Source organism: Myotis yumanensis, unplaced genomic scaffold (assembly GCF_028538775.1).
Source record: "Myotis yumanensis isolate MYYU_CA2020_CCGP unplaced genomic scaffold, mMyoYum1.0.hap1 SCAF_19, whole genome shotgun sequence".
Taxonomy (NCBI): domain Eukaryota; kingdom Metazoa; phylum Chordata; class Mammalia; order Chiroptera; family Vespertilionidae; genus Myotis; species Myotis yumanensis.
In genome coordinates this window covers 4,362,621-4,387,097 of record NW_027223770.1, presented here as the reverse complement: position 1 = coordinate 4,387,097, position 24,477 = coordinate 4,362,621, and the positions used below count along the sequence as shown (strand labels likewise).

General features: G+C 49.2%; 2 protein-coding genes across 4 annotated transcripts in view; both read right to left on the bottom strand.

Moving 5' to 3' along the window:
* Positions 1-19,181, bottom strand: part of GCN1 (GCN1 activator of EIF2AK4) — a 55,443-nt gene extending 36,262 nt beyond the window's left edge. For 2 of the 3 annotated variants that reach the window (XM_070400071.1, XM_070400072.1), the window contains exons 1-16: positions 19,155-19,181; positions 15,390-15,492; positions 11,874-11,937; positions 11,197-11,328; positions 10,636-10,744; positions 7,535-7,633; positions 7,302-7,436; positions 6,489-6,557; positions 6,254-6,362; positions 5,580-5,654; positions 5,192-5,320; positions 4,418-4,468; positions 3,989-4,087; positions 3,606-3,779; positions 1,766-1,918; positions 427-519 (exon numbers count right to left, since the gene is read on the bottom strand). In XM_070400071.1, coding sequence (XP_070256172.1) covers positions 427-519; positions 1,766-1,918; positions 3,606-3,779; positions 3,989-4,087; positions 4,418-4,468; positions 5,192-5,320; positions 5,580-5,654; positions 6,254-6,362; positions 6,489-6,557; positions 7,302-7,436; positions 7,535-7,633; positions 10,636-10,744; positions 11,197-11,328; positions 11,874-11,937; positions 15,390-15,492; positions 19,155-19,172 — 1,612 coding nt within the window. In that variant the 5' untranslated portion in view covers positions 19,173-19,181. Of the gene's footprint in view, positions 1-426; positions 520-1,765; positions 1,919-3,605; positions 3,780-3,988; positions 4,088-4,417; positions 4,469-5,191; positions 5,321-5,579; positions 5,655-6,253; positions 6,363-6,488; positions 6,558-7,301; positions 7,437-7,534; positions 7,634-10,635; positions 10,745-11,011; positions 11,065-11,196; positions 11,329-11,873; positions 11,938-15,389; positions 15,493-19,154 lie in introns of those variants that run through there. The other variant, XM_070400074.1, reaches the window with a different exon arrangement.
* Positions 19,182-20,277: 1,096 nt separating this feature from the next.
* On the bottom strand, positions 20,278-24,170 carry RPLP0 (ribosomal protein lateral stalk subunit P0). Its single transcript, XM_070399521.1, has 8 exons — positions 24,152-24,170; positions 23,796-23,897; positions 22,597-22,772; positions 22,402-22,489; positions 22,142-22,288; positions 21,852-22,037; positions 21,088-21,228; positions 20,278-20,512 (listed from the first exon to the last, which is right to left on the bottom strand). Exons 2-8 carry the CDS (start codon positions 23,847-23,849, stop codon positions 20,351-20,353), a joined length of 954 nt encoding a protein of 317 aa, XP_070255622.1. The 5' UTR covers positions 23,850-23,897; positions 24,152-24,170; the 3' UTR covers positions 20,278-20,350.
* Positions 24,171-24,477: the final 307 nt, after the last annotated feature.

The following is a 24,477-nucleotide window of genomic DNA, read 5'->3' as shown; positions in this document are numbered from 1 at the left end:
AAAGATCAACTGTTCCCTCTCTTCCAGGATAGAAACCAGTAGTTTCTGTGTCTCCTGGAGGGGCATGAAGCCAACCAGAGCTTCGCACTGCTTCTTAATGCAGGAAAACCTCTGAGACAGCACCAATTACCCAATCAGCTATAATTACACCTAATATCTCAGCTCCGCAGCCTCCAGTGCTGTCTCCACAAATCTCCCACTTCTCCCTATTTCCCTAAACCGCCCCCCCCGCCCCCCTCCGCCCTTACAGGAATGCATGCATTCCCAGGACAGCACAGCCAAGGTCCTGGACAGACCACTTTGGTCCACGTTTCTGCAAAGCTGACTGGTCACAACAGGCAGCCAGGGAGGAGTCTTCACTGAGGACCCTCCAGTGAGAGAGAGATTCAGTCCCAGCCTTGAGTCCACACAGGGGTAGGAACTCACCATCCTCTGAAGCCAGGAGCAGGAACTTCTCAGAAGTGAAAATCTGCTTCTTCTCATCCACAATCAGCTGCCAGAAATTGCTCAGCTTGGTCTCTGCCAGGAACAAAAGGTCACCTGTTGGCACAACTTACCAGTTCCCCAGGGCTAGTCCCCTCCATCCTGAAGCTGCCGGGCTGCTTGGCTAACAGGCCCTCCACTGCAGGGACAGGTCACAGCGAGGCTCTCTGCCCTCCCTGGCCTGATAACAGACCAGTCCTTCCGGTATCGCCGCCCGCATGAAAGCCTTCCATGGCTGCCTGTGGCCCAGGGGAGCCCAGGGGAGCTGCCTCCCATCTGGAATTCCCACCTTGTCTGCACCAGGTGAAAGGCTTGAGGTTCACAAATGGGGCTTTCCTTGCCCTTCCCTGACTAGGGCTGGTCTGAACCCACACTGGACTATTCCCATCCAGCGGGTGAAGTCCCTCCTGGCCTTCCAGGCCCTAGTTCAAATGCTCCCTCCTTTATGAAGCCTTTTCTGATACCCAGTCCTAAACTAAAAGCAATCCCTCCTTCAAAACAGCATTAATGCCACATTTTGCTTGAAATGACAGACATCTTTTTGCATCTCCTCTCTTCCACCTGAGTGAACAGCCTGATATTTGCTGAAGCGAGGTCGTCCCCCCAGGGAGCCCAGTGCCTTGGCATGCACACAGATGGCACACAACACTGTAAGAAGAGAGACGAGCTCCGTTCCCAACCACAGGAGTAAGTTCAGGCATGTCTGCATGCAGAGTAGAAGGTAAACTAAAGAAAGCACGGAATACCATGTAGCCCAAAAAAGAATGGGAAGGCTCTTTTTGTTTACTCATTTGCAAATTTTTCCAAGTTATGGTTAGTACATCACATGGCATATACTAGTACAGCATGTTACCCAGCGTGTTTGATCAATGACAAATTGACAAGATGAAACTGGTAATACTGCCCAGCGAGGGAAACTTAGTGGCTGGAAGACGGGCTAGCTAGAGGGAAGCTTTCCATGGTTCACCATATGAATGTAGAACCAATTAAAAAAAAAAGTCCCACTACTAAACCCAGGTTAGCCTGGGCATTATCTACAAGAGCCTGTCCCAGAGCATTGGGGCCACAGCTTGGAGGACAGTGACAGAGGCCCTGGCTGAATTCCCATCACCCAGTGTGACTCTTAGGCTCTTCCCAGCAGATGACAAGTTGCCGTGTGGCTGACCCAATTCAGTAAGTGGCCAAACTGAGCCTATAAAATCCTAAACATCAAAACACTCCTCCCTAGGACTCAGAAAGAGGCCACTGTCTGCGACCTTCCTGGACATCTCTTGACTCTTACCAGCCTGGGAGTCGGCCACTGAAAGCTTCGAGAGCAGCAAGGCTGCGGCAACACCTTCGGTGACTGTGGGAACCTGAGTGCTTTGGGAAGCTACCTTCTCCACTGTCTGGATGAGCAAGGGTAGTAAGTCCAGGGCCTGCAGCAGCGTGTCACCTGTGGAGAGAGCACAAGCACCTTACGGAGCACCCTAACTCTTGGGAATGACAAGCTACTCCAGGAAGGAGTCACCCACCCAGGTCTGAAGTGGCTAACGAAACCCCTCAGCTACCTTGTGAAATACCAGGAAGAACTGGGATCAGAACCTGGGCTTAAATCAAACTCCACAAACATCGATTTAGAGCTAAGAGGATCCTTACTAACCCAACAGTGCAGCTATTTATTTGACGTATAAAGAAACAGACCGAGAGAGGTTAAGTGAGTTGCCCAAAGCCGCACAGCTGGTCTGAGAGAGAGCCAGGGCCAACCTCAAGCCTACCGATTTGTTTCCGGGGCTCTTCCCCCATACCAGTCAACCCTTGGACCCAAATTCCAAAACTAGAACCAAACTATTGACAAGTGAACTAAGCCCACTTAAAAAAAAAGTAGAAATCTGTAAAACCTATAGCTAAACCCATGTAAGTACTAAACTGGTATATCTGAACATTTCATAATGAAACAAGTGTTTCATCCAGATGATGTCATGGACTTGAATCCAAGAAATGTTTATTTCAAAGGTTCATTATGTTTATTTTAAAAGCATAGAGCAGAACTAGCTCAAGCTGAAGAGACTAAGCTAAACAAGTCTCTGCTCAATCTCAAATCAAGGCTGATCAATGCAGCAAAATTGCAACTGACAAATGAACATCCCCTCTCTAGAGGTGGCTCTGGAATCTCCCAGATGTTTCTTTTTTTAATATATTTTTATTGATTTCAAGAGAGGAAGGGAGAGGGAGAGAGATAGAAACATCAATGATGAGACAGAATCATTGATTGCTGCCTCCTGCACACACCCTACTGGGGATCAAGCCCACAACCCGGTCATGTGCCCTTGACTGGAATCGAACCAGAGACCCTTCAGTCCGCAGGCCAATGCTGTATCCACTGAGCAAAATCTGCTAAGGCTCCCAGACGTTTCTTTAAACACAGCTCACCCCTGTTCAAACTTTCAAAAAAAGAAATATAAGCCTATCTTAGAGGCGGAAACCAATATTAGAGATTTTTACCTGGAGATCAAGCTCCTATACAGATTGGAAAGCTTCCCCTGGCTGTTTGGGAAGGAGGTGGCTGCCCGTGCCCAATGACAGGTTGGTCAGCACTGAAGCAAGGGCAGGGCTTGTGGGTAAAGAGTAAAGTTTATATAAACTGCACCTTTTAAAGCAGTCCCATCAAAATCATTCCTCCATGATTTCAGAAATATAGTGTCAGGTTCTGGTTCTGGGTCCTCCCGGAATAAAACTTTGTCTTTAAAGATCTAATAGGAGGGCCCTGACCGGTTTGGCTCAGTGGATAGAGTGTCAGCCTGCGGACTGAAGGGTCCCAGGTTCAATTCCGGTCAAGGGTATGTACCTTGGTTGCGGGCACATCCCCAGTAGGAGGTGTGCAGGAGGCAGCTGATCGATGTTTCTGACTCACTATCCCTTTCCCTTCCTCTCTGTAAAAAAATCAATAAAATATATTATTTTTTTTAAAAAAAGGTCTAATAGGAGGGAGAAGCCAGAATTTGTTATGCAGATTGAGCTGGTGCTCCCAGAGGCTCAGGAAGAAATAACACAAACATAAGCTGGACCGAAGGGAAAGCCTGAAGCAGTAATGATGCCCTAAAAACTAGGTCACCTGCCTGCGGGGACGGGGAGCATCTCACCTCGGAAGCAGGCCAGCATACACTGCAGGTAGGCGTGCCTCACTGCGGAGGTGGAGGTTTTAAGGCTGAAGGCTTTCTTGAACCATTCGGTGAGCTTCTTGGGCACCTCCGTGGTGAAGCGATTACACCAGAGAGCCAGGACAGAGACGGCATGCACCAAGGTGCCTTCGTGAACTAGGGCAAGCAGAAGTCCAGTCAGTCCACCATCTCAGACCTGCATCAGAGCATGGCTGGCAGCGCAGGAAGCAAGCAGGAGTACCAGGGAGCGGGAGCAGCGGCGCTGCGGGCAGGTGTGCCTTCAGGAGGGGCTCATGGCAGCTCTGACTGTGAACAGCGGGTCAAGCACGGTCCACACCAATCCTCACCATACTGCACAGAATTACCTTCTTGCTGGAGGAACGGGATGAACAGCTCAGCCACGGTCCCATTCAGGACTTGACTGGAAGGCCCAGACACCGCATGATGACTGACGCTCCCGATCCCTAGAAGGCAGGAGACCTCCCGCTCAACTCCTCGCCACCGCAAAACCACCAACACAGGAGCCTTCCTGCCGCTGCCCTCCTCCCCAGCAGCCATGCCTCTCCTCTGGCCATCACTGCCCCTCCTTCCATGCCCCCTGCAGAAGCCAGGCCTCCCGCTGGACTTCAACAGGGCCCACATGCCAGGCAGGCAGGCAGCAGTCCTGGGAGCCACACTGGGATGTCCCAGGATGTCAGAGGAGTCAAGATCCAAAAAAGGACTCACCTCCCCTAACAGTTACTTACACCTCATCTCCCACCACACCTCCCAGGACCTGTGGAGAAATTCTGTACCTGAGAGGACGCTGGTCTTCTGGGCTACAACAGTTAGCTTTCCCTCCGAGCCTGAGAGGAGAGATGGCAAAGATTCAAAATTCACATCTGCCACCTTTCCCAAGGGGACCATGTGCGTGATATCAAGATGCAGCTTCTGGCCCTAGCTGGGTTGGCTCAGTGGACAGAGCATCGGCCTGCAGACTGAAGAGTTCCAGCTTCAATTCCAGTCAAGGGCACATGCCTGGGTTGCAGGCTCGATCCCCAGTAGGGGGCATGCAGAAGGCAGCCGATCAATGATTCTCTCTTATCATTGATGTTTCTCTCTCTCTCTCCCTCTCTCTCCCTTCCTCTCTGAAATAAATAAAAATAAAAATATTGTTTAAAAAAAGATGTACCCTTTGATTCCAGAAGTAGCCTATTGTGAAGCTGGGTTTTAAATAATATTTACTGCCCTAACCAGTTTGGCTCAGTGGATAGAGCGTTGGCCTGCAGACTCAAGGGTCCCAGGTTCGATTCCAGTCAAGGGCATGTACCTTGGTTGTGGGCACATCCCCAGTAGGAGGTGTGCAGGAGGCAGCTGATCGATGTTTCTCTCTCATCGATGTTTTTAACTCTCTATCCCTCTCCCTTCCTCTCTGTAAAAAAATCAATAAAATATATTTAGAAAAATAAAAAAAAAATATTTACTAGCTTTTTCCCCCTAAAAAAGATTCTTAGAGAAAATCTGAGAAACAGAAAAAATGTCAAGAAAAACATTTAAAAATCACCCCATGGCCACAAAGACTTGCTCACCTCCGAGGATAGCGAACAGGTGCCTGGTCACGGCTTCCATCGCGGAGGAGTCACTGCACTGACGGGCCAGGTTCCGCAGCGCCAGCACCGCCTCGTCCATGAGGCGGGGACTGTTGGACCTCAGCTGACCTGGACACACAGACAGCCGCTGCTCAGAAGCTGCTGAGGATCCAGGCTTTTAACTTTGTCTTCCCCATGTTCCCGACTCTTCACTCCTAGCTCTAGCTCTCACAAAGGATCTCAGGGAAGAAACTATGCAAGTGCAGTTTAAGGTAAAGCCTCATTTCTAACCTGAGCTGTCCCCTTACCTGTTTCTATCATAACTGGGACAAGTACAACCAAAACCCCAGGTGCCCTTCTAGGGGCTGGGAGGGGTCGGGATACTCACCAGCCAGTCCTTTCACGATGTCCAGGGCATACTGGCTGAGGTCGAGAGTCACTGATGCCAGCAGACTGGAGATAGCTTAGGGGGACAGGAAGTACTGACCATGTCAGTCACAGATATAACACCCATTTTTGGCCTGCTCCCCACAAATACCACCCGGCCTGCTGTCTAGACACACAGAACTATGACTACTCTTCATCTCTTTATGGCCACCTGAGTGGTCACACCTTTGCCCCCAAAGCTCTGCTGCAAAGCTGTACACTGCCCCATCCCAATCAGCAAAAAAGTGTCCCTCTAGCATTCAACCTACACCTTAGCAAGATAAATAAAGACAGAGACTCAACCCTCATCTCCTATGGTTTCAAGTGCCACCTCCACACCAAGTTCAAACTACCTAGAGCAGAGGTTCTTAACCTGAATGGTCTCCAGAAGGTTCTTGGACTTCTAAAACTGTTTGCAGTATTCGAAGCCGATACACTTTTGAGCTTTCTTCTAGAAGAGGACCGTGACTTTGAACATATTCTGAAAGGGTCCCTGATTTCTCTCCCAAAGTCCCAATGAGGAAAACAGTGACCACATCCCTCACCCCACTCCCAACGCTTCCTGCTGCCAAGTGTCAGGGGTGCTGCTCATCAGGCACCGTCTCCCTCCCACTGCCCCGTCTGGCAACAACCTACTTTCAATAACATTCTCTGGACTCCTCAGTAGGGACTTCTGGATGGTGGGCAGTATCAGATCCTTAAATTCCGAGTGGGACATGTATCGGAGCAGAGGGGCACAGTTATCCTAGGAGGAGAAGGAGTCAGGCGCAGCCCTCACGTGAACAGACCAAGAATCCAGGACAGCTCTGAACCACAGAACTGAAAGTGGGGTTGAGCTTGTCCAGGTGAGTAAGCCCCACCTCTCACTCACCAATAGATATTTCTGAGGCTTCACTTTGCTCATCAGGATGTTCTTCACATAAAAATCCAGCAGGGCACTCTAGAGAATACAAAGACCTGGTGAGACCCTGACACTCTGAGTATCTCATCCCTGGCCTGTGAGATCCCTCTAGTGGGAGTGTCTCCAAAAATGATACAAATCGGTGCCCCAAATTTCAGTGTCAAGCAAAGAGGTACCACAAGTTCCAAGTCCTTGGCATGGCTCACAAGCCCTGCCTGCTACCCAGCCGACCGGCTTTATCTCACAACTCCCTACCCCACTCAAGACTCTCCAACCCCACTGGCCTCCTCCCACAGACTGCTTTCTCTGCCCAAAATGCTCTTTCTCACCTCTCGACCTTGCTAAGGCTTATTCACTGCTTAGGTTCCTTCATTAGAGATGTGTTCCCTGACCCATAACCTAAGTAAGGTCCCCAGTTACAGAGTATCATGGCTTCCTGCTTTTCCCTCTGTAGTGTTTATCACAGATATAACCAGGACAGGGATCACAGCTCCGTGCTCACCACTGCATCCCCAACACCTGGCACAGTGTTTGGCACATGGCAGCTGCTCAGCTGTGGGAGAATGAATGACTGCATGAACTGGCTATCATCTCAAAACTATGCCGGGATTTCTCCCCAAACCAGACATGGAGCAAAAACTTTCCGACTTCTCAAAGTTCACATATCATGGCGAGTGGCCAGGGTCCTGAGTGAGAAAGCCAACAAGCTCCAGACAAGGCGAGCAGCTGGGGCCAACAGCACCAATCCAGTTCCCACGCCTCCCTTCCAGTGAGTCCACTTGCCTTGTGCTGGTTGACCACGTCCATCTCCTTGTGGCTCGTGCAGAACTGCACCAGCAGCCCCAGCATGCCTGCATAGCTCTGGTTGGGTTCTAGGCTGAGAATGGCTGATAAGTACTGTTCCACCAGGCTGGGGTTCTGAGGAGGAAAGGTGTAAAGCAGGTAATGATGGTGATGAGGGCCTGGGGGTGGCACAGAAGAAGCAATGCCCACCACCCCCTGCTGCCTCCTGTCACCTCCTTCCACAGCTTGGTGAGCATTTTCACGGCACCATCCACGGCGTGCTTGTGGGAGCCACCCAGCACCTCCAGCAGGAGCAGGCACTGCACCTCCACCTGCCAGGACAGGAGGGGCTCAGGTCAGGATGTGAAACGGGATGGAGGTCTCACGGCCTCCCAGCTTGGCCAAGACCTTCGTCAGGCCTGCCAAATCCTGGCTCCTCTCCACTAGGCCTCTTCCACTGGCCTCCAGCCCTCCACCCCTCTGGAATTACATCTGTTCACTTAAGTACTTCCTTGATAAATATTTGTTGAGCACCCACTATGAGTCAAACAACGAAAATACATAGAGACCAAGCCAGGCATGGTCCCTTGCTTTCATGTACCTTATAGTCAAGAGGAAGAAAAGAGTATTAAACAAATAAATACACAAATGAATATATAATTCCAGAGAAGTTAAGTGCCATGGAGGAAAAGAACAAGCATCCTCTTTTATATATTTATCTGCCTCAACTTCTACTTTATTTATTCCACAAATACTTACTGAACATTGACTAAATGGCAGGCACTATGCTAGGCACTGTGGATACAGAAGAGGAAGACCCACCAGTAAGATGATCCAGCCAGTGTGGAGCTCACTGGACAATCCAGAATGAAGCACAGAATACGTACTCAACTAAAAACACCTCAAAGAGACTTCATGTGCCTCAAATGCCAAGGACACTGGTGAGCAGCGTGACCTGCCACCCTGAGGAAAAGGGCATGCTTAAGAAGTGTGCCAATTCCACGCGCATGTGTACAAAATGGCATCTGTACAAGGTTATTCACTGCAACGTGTTTTTATAACAGTGAAAGACTGTAAACAACATAAATGCCCATCAAGAGGGCATTCATAGGTCTACTTATAGAAAGGATTAATAAACAGTCATACAGAACAAAGAACTCTGGATGTAAAAACTATGTACTACTCTGAAACAAATTCCAAGATTGATTAAAGAGAAGAAACAAGTGATCTACATTACCAGTGGTATAAAATCTATTTGGTCATATATACAAAGAATATATCTACATGCCCCAGCCGGTTCAGCTCAGTGGATAGAGCATCAGCCTGCAGACCGAAGGGTCCCAGGTTCGATTCCAGTCAAGGGCATGTACCTAGGTTGCAGGCGCCTCCCCGGCACAGGCCCTGGTTGGGGTACGTGCAGGAGGCAACCAATCGATGTGTTTCTCTCACATCGATATTTCTTTCACTCGCTCTGAAAATCAATGGAAAAATATCCTCAGGTGAGGTTTGAAAAAAAAGAATATATCTACACACACAAAGAACTCTTTTTTTTCTGTTAACTTTGACATTGGAACATAAAAAACTCTTAATAGAGGGGTCCCAGGTGGCAGGGAAAAGAGCTGGAAATGAAACCAGTATATCCTTTTATGCTTGTTGAACTTTGAACCATTTATTGCTTTAATTTAAAAGAATTTTAATTAAAATAATAAGCTTGCTGATATTGCATTCAGAACTGTATTGCTGTTCCCTCTTCCTGGAATGCTCTAACCTGGACCTGGGCTTGGTTTGTCTCTCATAGCCTTAGGGTCTCTGCTCAAATGACACCTCTTCTGAGAGGCCTCCTCCCACCATCACCCCCCACCATACTGTCTCCTCCTACCTACTTTTCTGCTGCATGACTTTACACGTCATCTGCTTTCTCCACAAGAGCAGAATTCTAAGAGAGCAAGGTCCTCTGTCACATCCCCTGCTGCATCCCAAGTACCCAGCCCCTAGGACAGCGGTCGCCAACCGGTGGTCCATGGACCACTGGTGGTCCATGAGGCCCCCTAGGAGGCCCCCAAGGAGCTGAGCAACTGAATGAATTACAATTTGTCAATATCGGCAATGAGCAAAGGATTCAAGACACTGAAAAATTAAACATGGACTCAAGCTCCTGACACATTCTGCCCCATAAACACAACATTCCGGGTTAACCTCTCCCACTGACTAACTCACGGGCATACTCACCTTAGATAATGGTTATAAGTCTCACTGCAGATGAGCCAAGGAGGGAGCCCATGATGAACCATCTTGTAAGGAGGCCTTTCGTTAACAATGAAACCCAAATTCTGAAGGGAGTTCAAGTCCAGCACATCCACCACCTGAGAGGCTTCAGTGTTCCTATCCTTGAATCCTTACCGACGGCCATTCCATGGTCACCCCAGCAGTGTGCTGGGAACCTCCAAGGACAAGGCCGTCAATATGTCTCACTACTGAGGCCACTTCGCCTTTATGTGCATGGCCCTAAGTTTCTCCACACCTGGTCTGAGCCCATCTTCATGACAATTCTTGGAGATGGATGGGGCGGGTGGTACTTTTTCCCATTTTGCAGGTGAGGAAACAAGCTTAGAAGTACTTGGCCAAATCTCATGGTCAAGAATGAGATCCACACCACGCTTCTCAGACTCCTTTTCACTAAACTGTAAGTCCATTCCTCTTGCCTCCTTCTAAGAATAGCTAGACATTCAAAAGAACCGCCCAGCCCAGCTGGTGTGGCTCAGTGACTGAGTGCTGACCTATGCACCAGGAGGTCGCCAGTTCAATTCCCAGTCAGGGCACATGCCCGGGCTGTGGGCTCAATCCCCAACGGTGGGGTAGGGGTGGTTGTGGGGGATGCAGGAGGCGGCCAGTCAATGTTGATGTTTCTCTTTCATCGATTCTCTCTCTCTCTCTCTCTCTCTCTCTCTCTCTCTCCCCCTTACCTTCCACTCTCTCCCTTCCACTCTCTCTAAAAAAATCAATGGAAAAAAAACCTTGGGTGAGGATTAACCAAAAAAAAAGAAGAAGAAGAAAGGAGAGAATTTAAGGACCAAAACACTTGGCAAGAATTCCATTCTATTAGCCAGTTCAACACTGAAATCCAAACACAGGGAAAGGAATGCTTAAAAACAAAATGATCCAAATAGATGAAGGTTATTATGTTGCTCTCATGTCCATCCACCAAGGTCACACACCTCAGGACAATTCCACGTGCCTGGTCACCAGCACCAAGAGCACGTTGTACAGAGAGTGTGCCTGAACATGCCCCAACTCTGTGCAGAGCTGACCACGACTCCAAAGAGGAGGAACCTACCAGCTTGTTCCAGACGTCCCCCTGCCGCTTGGCTCTCGAGGGAAAGACGATGCGCACCAGAAGGCAGGTCCAGGACAGGGCCAGCAGGGCGGCCGAGCCGCTGCTCTTACTACAGAGGGGAGGAGAGGCAGGCAAGAGGTGAGTGCAGAGCAGCCTCCATCTTAAGGACAAATGGCCACCACAAGGCCCTGCTAGGCATGTAGGATCCTCCCTTGATCTACAACTGGGCAGAGCTTGAAACCAGCTCCCCAGAAACCATCTGTGACAATTCAGGACAGAGTGCAGGCCTCCTCAGCCAAACGACCATCTTTTTGCACACACAACTATAAAACAAAAAGAAAAAGATGGTTTCCCCCATTCCCTGCCTGCTGGGCACCTGGTTTCCCCTCCTGCCAGCCTGGCTCCTCCCTCCATTCAGAAGGCAGACTGCCGGCACCATTCAGAGCTGCAAAGGAGAAAGGGACAGGCATGCTGACACCTGCTCAATGCAGCTCACCAGCACTAGATTCTCTCGAATAGGACTCCATCAACCCCCTGCGGGCCATCAACTTTAAAACTTACCTGGGGACACCGGCCTTGGAGCCAATCCCTGAAGATTGCAGAGAGTGCAGAAGGTTCTTAGCAGTGGCTTCCGGCTGGGCCTCAGCCAACTGCTGGATGGCTGCCTGCAGGGCTCTGCGGGAGGCTGCATCTCTAGGGGAGGAATGAGGTGATGAGTGAGTATGTGGATTGGGGGAGGGAGGCGGGCAAGGCAGCTTAGGCCCAGCACTGGTCTTTCTCAGGAAAATCAGGTTGCACTGTATTCCAGAGGATCACAGATGATGGGATAAGGAAATAACTAGATAAATCTACCACCTCCAGGAATTCTGGAAGTAGCTAATAAGGGCAAATGAGCCACTAAAGCTGTAAGGGCAACACCTACATTTAAGAAACACTATGGGCCTCAAACGAGGCCAAGGCTTTTGTGTGCATGACGGATGCACTCATAGCATGGCAGGCACTTCACACTTTCTAACCACCACCTATGAGGTTGGTAATAGCATCATCCCATCCGCAGATGAGGAAACTGAGGCATAGAGAGGTTAAGTAACTTGCCTGGGATCCAACAGCTAGGATGTGACACAGCCCAGATTGGACCCAGGCAATCAGGCTTTACAGCCTGGGCTCTAACCACTACCCTCCATCACCACCTCTCTGCACAAAGTGCTCCGGACACGGGGCCTTTGGCTGGGATTCACCTGTATCGATGCAGAGTCAAGCAGAATAACTTGCAGAGCCCTTTCACTGCTCCCTCTGGCAGATCTGAAACCAAAGATTACACAGCCCAGTCAATGAAAACTACTTCGTGAACACCTGCTTGAGCCAAGCATTGTCAGACATGATCTCTGCTCACTGGACACTCCCTGTTCATTGGAAAGAGAATTCCCAAGAGGAAAAAACAATGACAAATAGGACGTTAGGAAAACACATGGTACAGAAAAGCTCGCAGGTGGACACTCGTTAAATGAATAAAACTAAGGCAATACAGTAGCCTCGAAGTGACCATGCTATTGAGTGGAGGTGCTAGCGTGCTGGGACTAGTGTGCTTCTCCATCGGGATGCTGGTTACACGGTGTGTTTCGTTTGCGACCACTCAGTGAGCTGTTCGCTTATGCTAAGTGCACTTTTCTTTAGGTATATTCTAACACACAGTTTTATAACCTGGCACAAAAATTAACGTACCAGGAGGGATAGAAAAGGGAACATCTGTACCTGGAGTGGTTTCTGAAGGTTTGAAGGACACAGACGCTTGGCCTAATAGATTAGGAGGCTATGGGGAAATGGAAAGGGATGTCTGTGCTGAGTGGAGTTAAGCACAGGGGTAAGAATGCACAGTGCCTGTTCCGGACACAGGAGGAGAAATAACAACACCCAACACTTCAAAGTGCCAGGTCCTGCTCTAAGCACTTCCCACACATTAACCTGTTTAACCCCCATGAGATGGGTACTGTGATTTTAAGACGAAGAAACCAAGACACAGGAAACCAAGCAGGCCAGCTGAGTGAAAGAGAGACTTTGGTTGAACACTAGTGCTCACTAATGGAAAGCTGACCAGACTGAAGCACGCAGACGAGAAGGAGAAGGGGGTGTAGAGGAGGGGGAGTGTGAGCTGCAGTGTAAGACAGGCTAACGTGGAAGGCACCGAGAGCAGGAGGCCCACAAAGGGCTGGCGCAGTGCCCCACACTTCAGGGACCCGCATGATGAAGGGGAAATGAAGGGGCGGAGCCCAGGCCCCTGGCCCAGAACACTGTACTGTGCCACTGGATTTGGGGCTATTTCAGTAACTGAGGAAAAGAATAACAGGGGTCAGAGACAGGCTGCCGCTAAGAGAACAGTAATAACAGCTACTATACACCGGGACCTTACCGAGGCTGGCCAGGCACTGTGTTAAGCACCATCCACTCATGCCTCACACCAACCCTGTGAGGGAGGCACTACTGCTATTGCCAGGCTCAAAGCAGGGAGTCAGGCTCAGACGGGTTGAGTAGCTTGAACCAGGTCACACAGCCTGTAAGTGGATGAACCCGTCTAACCCCAGAGCCGAGCCCTTCCATCACTGGCCGCTGCACTAGAGGCCCGTGACTGGAAAGATCAGGCAGAGGAGAGGCTGCATCAGCGAGTGTCAGGGTTCAAGTACAAGAAGGCAGGACTGAGGTGAGTATCAGGGGCCTCGGGGCAGGCTGGGCTGAGCCATGCTGACCAACGGCATCTAGAGTCAGACTGCTCTGAGAAAGTCTTCAACTCCTCCGCCTGGCTGGAAATACCCTCACCTACCTTTAGTTAACTCACTTGTTACCTGCTACCCTAACACAAGGAGAGGCCAGAATAATGACCACTTTGCAATGGCTCCTGCTTATACTCAGAAAATTAGAAAATTGAGAACTAACGATTTTGTGTGGGAGTAGTTAACGTCCCACAATCAGCTTGCATATCAAGGACTAGAAAACATTTTACAAATATAATTCACCCTGAACAATAGAATTTCAGGGTGAATGAAGAGTAAAATCTCCCTAAAAGATCTTATAAGTTCATGAACTTCACCCATACCCATCGAACTCCTTACTCCATAAAATGGGAAAGTGCAGTATTCAGCAGTCAGCCAGCAGTGGGGGCAGCCATGAGAGTTCAGAAGATGTGTACAGATAGCAACTTGTCACACGACAGCCTTTTTTAACTACAACCTTGTTGAGAAAAGTTGAAGGTGGAAGACTTTTGAAGGTGCCATAAAAGTCACACACTGAAGCGTTAAGATATGGGAGACTCTCTTAGATGCTCACAAACAGCAATTTACTTCACTTACACACCATTTTAACAAGCTTGGGTATGTTACCAGGAGACAGCAGAAGCAGCCAATGAGAACTTGGGTGAAAGAGTGGTAAAAAGTGGGCTCCTGACTAACCCTATCCTATCCTATATAATAAAAGGCTAATATGCAAATCGACTGAACAGCAGAATGACTGGTCACTATGACACGTACTGACCAGCAGGGGGCAGACGCTCAAGGCAGGAGCTGCCCCGTGGTCAGTGTGCTCCCACAGGGGGAGTGCCACTCAGCCAGAAGCCCTGAGCTGGGCTCACGGCTGGTGAGCGCAACGGCAGTGGCAGGAGCCTCTCCCGCCTCCAGGGCAGCGCTAAGGATGTCTGACTGATGGCTTAGGCCTGCTCCCTCTGGGAAGCGGGCCTAAGCCATCAGTCGGACATTCCCCGAGGGCTCCCGGACTGCAAGAGAGCACAGGCCAGGCTGAGGCCCTCCCCCCCACCCCCCCAGTGCACAAATTTCGTGCACCGGGCCTCTCGTAAGAAGTAAAAACTGACACAAAGGGAGATTCAACATGCTACAACCACAGTTCTCAAACTTCAGCAAACACAAGAATCACCGTGCAGGCTTGTTAAAACACAGATGCTGGGATTCCCCCCTTCCCCCACCCACTCCCCAATCTACAGTTTCTGAATTGGTGTTGCTGGGGTGGAGCTGAGAATTTGTATCTCAAACAAGTTCTGAGGTGATGCTGCTGCTGCTGCTCTCCTGGGGACCACACTTTGAAAACCACTGCTGAATTGCAAAAACATCAAAGGAAACTCAAAACTAATTAGGATTGACTGGATGAAGGCAAACTAGTCTTACATACCCCAATAGGTTGCAGGGATAGCCCTCCATTATGGTACAAAATCAGGATGACTGTATGTGCTTAGCATTTCCTAAAATGTGGTCCCCACACCCTGAACAGGTTTAGAAAAAAGGGGGTGGGTGTTTAAGGAAAATATGGGATTAAAGAAAGATTAATAAAATTAAAGCACCTCCCTGGAATGTGTTGTGCATCTCCCAGTGGGCATTAGAAAATGTGACATGTCCCACACGTAATGGATTTGGGGATCCTTCACTGGCCAACCACCTGCTACCATCTTGCTGAGTCCCACAGAAGACCGACTGGAGAAATGTTTTTGCCTCTGGTAACTTACTTAAGAAGGATTGTTTGTATCTTTTAGAACCATTTCTAATCAAAAACGCTTAAAACTGTAAAAAGTTTCGTTATCTAAATGAATAAACTCTCTACTAACCCTACTGTTTCAATGCATATTACAACAAGTAAATACACAAAGTCAAAGCAGAACTTATTACAAGGAGGGGAAAGAAGGCCTTGGTTCTAAACAGAGAACACAATTTATTTGGAAATGGAAGCATTTCTAGGCCATATGGATGGGAAATAAATACCTTTTCCAGCAACACATTTCCCCAGTTCACTGAGGATTTCTCTCCGTTCCTTCACACTGGCTGTTGTCACCTTCCCTGCAAAACGCTTTAGTGTCTCAGAAACCTGTGAAGACCAAACCCACAGAGAAAGTTTCACCAGTCAGACCCCAAACAGTGAGTGTGTATGTGCAGAATTCAGGGAACAGCTCTTACCCCGGGCTTCTCAGACACTTCTACTGACACTTTGGGTGGATAACTCTTTGTGGTGGGCACCTATCTTTATCAGCACTCCTGGCCTCCACCCACTAGCAGTCCACTCCTTCCACCCCAGGTCTAACAATCCAAATGGCCTCCAGATGTTGTCAAATGTCTCAAATCATCCCGAGTTGAGATGTATTGCTTTAACCCAACCAGCCAACTGGTCAATGTAACTTACACTTGAACCAAAAGAGGTAGACAAAAGGCAAAAACCTCAGGACAGAAAATATCTGTTCAGAATCATGCAAATTCTAGTGAGGACCTACTATGTGCCATGTATGTCCCCTTTATATTATCTCACTTAAACCTCCCACAAGGAGCACATCAGTACCTTGGCAAGTCAGCAGCAGGGCATAGCACAATAGCTAAGGGGTGAAGAAAGATTAAAAGATTGAATCCCAGCTCTGCCTCTCACTAGCTGTGGATACTTAAGTCAAATTATGTCATCAGTTTTCCATCTATACAACACAGGTAATAGCATCTACCTCATGATTGTTATGGCTCATATGACTACATCCATGTGAGATAATGAATGAGAGCATTTACTCTCATCCCGAGCCCGGAGCTGGCTACTACTACCAACCAGCCTTCGAGGCAGGCAGCAGCATCCCCATTTTACAGGTGGCAAAGGAACTAACTCCGAGAAGGAAATCGTTGCCCAACTGGAGTTGAGAACCACAGCACCTGCATTTTTAAAACTAAACCTGAAACCAATAGGTCTATAAACTGATGCTAACAAGTCCTTAGCTTTCAACCCCCATCCTAGTCACCACAGCTGCATCAGCTGCACAGGGACACGGCCTAAGCCTCAGAGAAGAGGATGGTATGCACACATTCCTCACTGTGCTCCTGAGAAACGCTCTATACAGAGGGCAGGCGGTGAACCAGGGCATAATGCCCAAGTAACTAACACCCTGGTGCCATCATCTTTCCAAGTGTATTTCACAGACAGGCCTTCCCAGTAAAATAAGATTCAAGGGTGCAAAGAAATAAAATGCTGTTTTCCTTATACTTCTCTCCTTCTATAATTCTATTGGCAATGAGTAAACTTGTGTCCAAAACTGTCTTCTGCATAAATGATTTGTTTTAATATTGCCTTTTGTCTTTATAGTCATATATGCATATAATTAAAAAGTCTAAGTCGAAGAATTCTGGGAGGTTTGCTATAAAGACCAGTCTCACCAATTCTGGCTGATTATTTTGGTAGTTGTCTCCATATCGCTTAATAACTTGTTTGTGCCCTAGCCGTTTTGGTTCAGTGGTTAAAGTGTCAACCCACTGACAGAAAGGTCACGGGTTCGACTCCAGTTAAGGGCACGTAAGTCAATTGCAGGCTTGATCCCTGGCCCTGGTCAGGGCGTGTGCGGAGAGGTAACCAATCAATGTGTCTCTCTCACATTGATGTTTCTCTCTCTCCCCATCTCTCCCCATCCCTTCAACTCTCTCTGAAAATCAATGGGAAAAATATCCTTGGGTGAGAATTAACAAAAATTTTTTAAAAAATTGTTTTAAATAACTTGCTTGTGCTGTTACTTCTTCATTTTTTCAGTTTTGTCTTTCTACCATAGCTCACCACACACATGTTCCCCACACAATTTCTCAGTTTCATAATATGGGCTAGCTCAGTAGTCAATGTTAACAGTATATGTAAACAGTATTAACTTCCATTTAATAAACTTTTTACTATCCTGCACAGCTTTTTAAATTAACCCTCAAGTTCATAATTGTGCTTTCTCACCTCATCTCGGTCTGCCTTGTTACCCACTTGAGACCCTGTCAGAACAAACCTGGGGCAGGCACACTAAGACCCTTCAAAAAGTCACTGGCTGGTGAGATCAGAGGCAAACAGCTTTCAAGTTCACAGCTTCTCTGAGTAGCACTGTCCACTAGAACCTTCTGTGATGATGGCCATGGTCTTTTGCACTGTCCAATGCAGTAGCCACTGGCCACACGTGGCTACCCATGCACTGAAATGTGCTAGTACAGTGGTCGGCAAACTCATTAGTCAACAGAGCCAAATATCAACAGTACAACGATTGAAATGTCTTTTGAGAGCCAAACTTTTTAAACTTAAACTATATAGGTAGGTACATTGTTATTAACTTAATTAGGGTACTGCTAAGGCTTAGGAAGAGCCACACTCAAGGGGCCAAAGAGCCGCATGTGACTCGCGAGCCGCAGTTTGCCAACCACGGTGCTAGTACAACTAAAGATCTTATTTTTAATTTTAACTAACTCAAGTAACTACTTGGCAATTAATTAGCCACGTGAACAATACAGCTCTAGTGGGGTTTTTTGCGCTTTCGAGAATATTAAACATTCAACATGTGTTCCTCTAACCCAATGGTTCTCAACCTTCTGGCCCTTTAAATACAGTTCCTCATGTTGTGACCCAACCATAAAATTATTTTCGTTGCTGCTTCATAACTGTATTGTTGCTACTGTTATGAATCGTAATGTAAATATCTGATATGCAGGATGGTCTTAGGCGACCCCTGTGAAAGGGTCGTTTGACCGCCAAAGGGGTCGCAACCCACAGGTTGAGAGTCTAACTCTAACCCCTTTAAAAATACCCAAGACTCAGAGGCTTTCAAAATATTTCACCTTGAAACGAAGTTCCTGCCCCTTGCACAGGAGACTCCAAGTATCTCTTGAATGTTTAGGTTAAGTGGTCGCCATATCATAATCGATTAATGTCCTCACCCTGGAGACCCGAGTGGGCCAAGCTGTTCCTTAGACACCTGCTTCTTTTCCCCTTAATATTGCCTTCTTACTCGAAAACACAACTACAAACGAGGCTGGGGTGGAATGAAAGCGTTTTCCCAAGTCCTTCCCTGGACTACAAGGCAGCCAACGCTGACAACACTCACGGGTGACAGGGCTCTTCCTCGGTGATTTTTTAATCTAACCCTCAACCTAATAAAAACCAACACATAAGGCGCTCTGCCTCATCTCACCGCGTCCTCACGACACCCTACAGTATAGGGTGTCGATCGGTATTATTTTTAGCCGCTTTTGATAGATGAAAAGACTGAGACTTGGTGGGGTTAAGTCACTTGCCGAGCGCCTCCTAGAAATCGACGAGCTGGGGCTCCAAACTTAGCCGGGTCTGAACGCAGAGACCCTGCTGTGAGGCCCTGCACGCAGTAGGTGCCCCAGAAACATCCGCTGAATGGTAAGCTTAAGGACAGCTGGCCCCGGCCGGGCTCAGGGGGGCTTCCGGGAAATGGAGTCGAGCCTCCCAGAGGTGAACTTCTGCCACGTCAGGGTCGGGGAGAGCCCGCGCCCGCCCGGGTCCAGCTGCCGAAACCGGGGCCGGAGCCCCTGACTCTTCGAGTCCGGGTTCAGTCTGCGCCGCCCGGCCCGGACCCGGAGCCGTGAGAAGCCGGACCGAGGGGGCCCCTGGGCCGCGCCCTTCGCTGCCGCCGCCCCCGGGACCCCTGGACTGGCGACACGAGCGGTCCCGCCCGGGGGCCGCCATGCACGCCCAGTCGCTGGCCGCGTTGGCCCCGCAGACACCCGCCTCACCTGCGTGTCCGCCGCCATCCTACCGGCGCTGACTCCGGAACTGCTTCCGGAGCGCTTCCGGGTCACGGCGCGGCCCACGCGGCAGGGCGAGGCTGGGAGTTCGTCGCCGCTGTACCGCCCGGGCTTGGAAGTCAGGAGGGCGGAGGGCCCGCCACCGGTGACCGATGACAGCGGCCTCCCGGCCCCGGTCCCGGCGCCCTTGTCGGTCTGGCCTCGGGGACCAGGGGGTTTGTACCTCGGTGAGACCGCCCCGCAGCCTCCCGCCCACTTGACCCGCAGGTCTTTAGGGAAACGTGTTTCCTGCATGGCAAGAACTGAAGTAGGTAAAAGGGAGACCGGAAACTGGTGTCCTGTCCGCTGTAGCCCTGGTGGACAGATCAGAGTTAGAGAACAAAGGTGGCTGTGGCGGCCAGGGAAGGATGCCCGAGGGGAAATGAAGGCCCCGGGCTGGGCACTTGAGCCAAGGCTGCAGGCGGGAGGCCAGGCCTCAAGGTTCTGATAGTTGCCCCTTACTCAGCCCGCCCATCTGCCAACTAGAGAGAACGGGGTGCTGCACATCTGGTATTGGCCCTCTAACTAGCAATGGTCAGACTCACACCTACCCTTTCAACAAGCAGCACGTTTTTATCTTTAAAATAATCACCAGTTTGAAGTGCCTGACATTAAACCTACTCGAAGAATCTTAGAGCCCAGCCAGCGTGGCTTGTGGTTGAGGGTCAACCTATGAACCAGATCACAGTTCAATTCCTGGTCAGGGCACATGCCAGGGCTCATCCCCATTGTGGGGCGTGCAGGAGGCAGCTGATCAATGATTCTATAACATTGATGTTTCTCCCTCTCTGAAATCAATAGAAATATTAAAGAAAAATCTTAAGAGGAACCCAGACTAGTAGCCCATGGCCATGGTAATAATTCTAGTATTATAATGTCCCAATAAATTTGTTATTAAAAGAAAAACAAATAGTTAAAGTTGGCTGGGCCTGAAAAAGTATTGGATGTTAGGAGACCAGCATTTCATTTATAAAGAGGATTCCCAAATGTCAACTCTAAATAAAGCTGTATGGTTTTAGTTTCTAGTATACAATACTATAAACCTCAAAACACACAAAATGAAGAGTCCAGAGGCTTTTAAGAGAAGTAAGCTTTATTTCCTTGTTTCTCAAATAGAGTTGGCTGAGCTGGTTGCTTTTTGGTAATTAATCAAAGAGACCAAATCCCATATCCTCGTCCGACTCCTCCGACTCTTCCTTTGCTTCAACCTTGGCTGGGGCTGCAGCAGCAGCAGGAGCAGCAGTGGTGGCAGCGGCCACAGGGGCAGCAGCCACAAAAGCAGATGGATCAGCCAAGAAGGCCTTGACCTAAAGCAAGGGGAAAAGTGCAGTCAAAATGGTCATCCACAACCTATCAGCCTTTGTAGAGCTCTAGATTAAGGAACAACAAATTTCCAAGCCTTCCCTGAAAGTGACCAGACAGGATGACAGCTTGGGCATGACCTTGTGAGCTTAAGCCCAGCTCTTACCCATTAACTAACCCTCTTAGGATCTAGTGTCTCTTGTTATTTCTAAAGTCAAGGACACACATCCCATGCCCCGACCTCTCAAGTATAGTCAAAAAATGTTATCTGCACCCTAGCCAGTTTGGCTCAGTGGCTAGAGCATCGGCCTGCGGACTGAAGGGTCCTGGGTTCGATTACGGTCAAGGGCACATGCCCAGGTTGCAGGCTCGATCCCCAGTTGGGAGCATGTAGGAGGCAGCCAATCAATGATTCTCTCATCACTGATGTTTCTATCTTTCTCACCCTCTCTGAAATCAATAAAAATATATCTAAAAACATTATCTTGCTACTAAAATATGATCATAAAAGCGATCACTCAGCAGGCTGCCATTTATCCCCCTGCTGTCAGACCCACACGGTCCCAGTAGGTTCTTTTACCTTTTCAGCAAGTGGGAAGGTGTAATCAGTCTCCACAGACAAAGCCAGAACTCGCTTGTACCCATTGATGATAGAATGGGGTACTGATGCAACAGTTGGGTAACCAATGTGAAGGCATACGCTGGCAACATTGCGGACACCCTGTGGAGGGAAGGGAAAATTATATTTTAGGTGAGATATCTTAGAGAAAAGAGAAGATAGTGAAGTCCAAGCAAAGCTCAATGGCAGGTAAGACTTGCTGGACTAGCATCTTAGTCTCACACAGGGATACTTCACACCAAATGCTTCTGGCAGGGCAATTCAAACCCAGAAATTCATAAATGCTTTTTACCCTTATTCCCATCATTGGTATTACTGTACCATGATGATGATTACTACAAAAGCCACTATTTTGTAAAAAATATAAACTATTAACATAACCATTGAGTTCCATGAGAGAAAAATGTTTAAATAATGCTAGATGAGAACTTTGCATCCACTAGTGAGACTTCCAAAAAATAGCTAGAGTGAGTCATACGTTATTCCAAGCCCTAGAATAGCCCTATTTATCCAGCACTGTTCTAAGGCTTTATACTCATTAATTCATTCATTCTCAACAATCTTATATCGTATCATTACTGCCATTTCACAGATGAGGAAACTGAGGCCAGACATTAAACTGTCCTTGGTTACACACTTGGTTTCAAAGGAGTGGCCAGGATTCAGTCTGAAGCTAGGCATACTCTCAACCATTAATGTACGAGCCTGGAAAGGGCAACATGTACCTCCAGGAAGCGGGAATGCAGAGTTTCCTCTGTGATGTCAAGCACTTCCGGGTTGTAGATGCTGCCATTGTCAAACACCTGCTGGATGATCAGCCCAAAGGAGAAGGGGGAGATGTTCAGCATGTTCAGCAGTGTGGCTTCGCTGGCTCCCACTTTGTCTCCAGTCTTAATCAGTTGGACATCACTCTGTAGGACAAGGTAACAAGTTAACACCTGAACATTCAGCAGGTTGACAGCCAAGGGGCCCCCACCACTGGCCTGGCTAGTACCGGCAAGCCAGGTCCACTCACCAGGATTTCAATGGTGCCCCTGGAGATTTTAGTGGTGATGCCCAGAGCCTGGAAGAAGGAGGTCTTCTCTGGCCCGAGACCAGTATTCTGGGCTGGCACAGTGACTTCACACGGGGCAATGGCACCAGCACGGGCAGCAGCTGGCACCTGAACAAAAATAAGAAATATGAGTTCTCCCTCCACAGATATAACCTGAGAATTTGGCTTTTAAGGAACCAAAATTGATAAGGTCTCTTTAGCCAACCTGACTCTCCTCTTACCTTATTGGCCAGCAGCATGTCCCGGATCTCAGTGAGGTCCTCCTTGGTGAACACAAAGCCCACATTCCCCCGGATATGAGGCAGCAGTCTGCAAAGAGAAGGTTAGAGTGGTCACCTTTCAGCACCATTCTTCTCCAGGAAAGGGGAGAAGGCCACAGAGGAGGAAAGACAAAGATGCCCAGAGGACTGACTGACTTCTCCAGAGCCGGGTTGTTCTCCAGGTGCCCTCGGATGGCCTTGCGCATCATGGTGTTCTTGCCCATCAGCACCACAGCCTTCCCTCGGAGGGACATGCGGATCTGCTGCATCTGCTTGGAGCCCACATTGTCTGCTCCCACGATGAAACATTTTGGATAATCATCCAGAAGTTGCTACAAAAACCAGGCAGAAACAAGCCAAGTTTAACAGGAGGAAAGAAGGGGGGGGAGGGGGGGGGGAACATCAGGAGATAGATCATTGTCCCGATATGCCAGGGTTTTGAGTTCAATTCCCAGTCAGGGCACATACAAGAATCAACCAATGAATGCATCAATAAGTAGAAGAGCAAACTGATGCTTCTCTCTCTAAAAATCAATTAATTAACAAAAATTTTTAAAAATCAAGAGAAAGCAACCCCACAATGGCTGGTTTCCATCTCACTCCCTTTCTTCTATGCTTTTGAAGTGACTCACATTGGGCCAACTCCTCCCTCAGGAGCCACCTGGGTGGTAACACTGCCAGATTTGTCAAAGATTTGCTTGCTGAGTATGGATAGTAAAAACTGGGTTGGTACATTCAATCAGAAAAATTTTAATTTTAGCTCTCATTTTTTAACATTTCCCAGTTATGAGGTATGTTTCTGACTCACTAAAATGACTTAACAGCAAAAAACATTCCACATAAGGCTGGATTTACAGCGCTCAAAACACGACATAAAGCAAATACAACAAAACCCTACTTGTAAAATCTGGGTTGTGGGTGTGGGATCATTGTACCATCCTGTTAAGCAGGGAGGACCCACCCCAAGGCCTTCGTAATGGGAGCATTCACTTAGACATTGGGTTTCTTGACTGGCAGGACCTGAATGTGCACCAACTTGACTTTTTATGAGTCACTCACTGCCTCTCGCCTTCCCAAAGATGGGAGCAGAGAAGTGAGAGTATGATGAGCGCCGTCTGAATGCCAGACAGACCTGGGAATGAATTAACGCCACTTAGCTCTTGGGAGCCAGTAAGTGCCCGAGCCTGTGTATCTGCAACAGGTGGGGGTGGCACGCAGACCTTTGGAAATCCTGAAAGGTTCAGTGAGATTTGCCTGAAATGGCCCGATTCAGCAGCCCGGCACCTGGGAGCTGACGGCCCTCTTAGCCCGCGGCCGAGGAGCACGATGGCGGCCGCGATCCACCCCGCACTTACGATGATCTTAAGGAAGTAGTTGGACTTCCAGGTCGCCCTGTCTTCCCTGGGCATCACGGCGGTGCGTCAGGGATTGCCACGCAGGGTTTAAAGACGATGTCACTGGGAAGAGAGAGGAGGCTCAAGCACGCCGCGCCCACCGCCCGCCGGCCTCAAACCCGAGGCCTATCTACGGAGCAGGCCGCGCGCGGAGCCCGCCGGCCTGGCCTGGCTGCGCGGCCACCGCGGGCAGAGCGCGAGCCTCGGCCGCAGCCCCGGGCCGCATAAGCCTGGACCCCGCGGCCTCCCAGCTGCCCCGCAAAGACGCCCATCCTTCCCGCCGCCCGTCCCCGGCGCCACTCGGCAGCCACACGAACCTCCCACGAGGACGCCTGGCGAGAGGAAGGCCGTGCGCCGGCGCGCCCCTTTTATAAGGAAACGAAGCAGCCAATCAGAAGCCTTAGACAGCACCCCCACCTATTGGCTGGCGCCGACGCCTGTCTGGCGAAGCAGAAGGAACGCACGCAGCCATTGGGTGACACAGCTGCCACTCCAGCCTGCAGGAAGCCGCCTTCAAATAGGAAGTTAAGGAAGCGCTGCCTGGGGTTGGAGGCGCTCTCTGCGAGCTGCTTCCCTCTGCTGGGCTGGAGCTGCTTTGCGAAGGCGCTAGAATCTGTGGACTCGGTCCGGTCCGGTCCCGTTT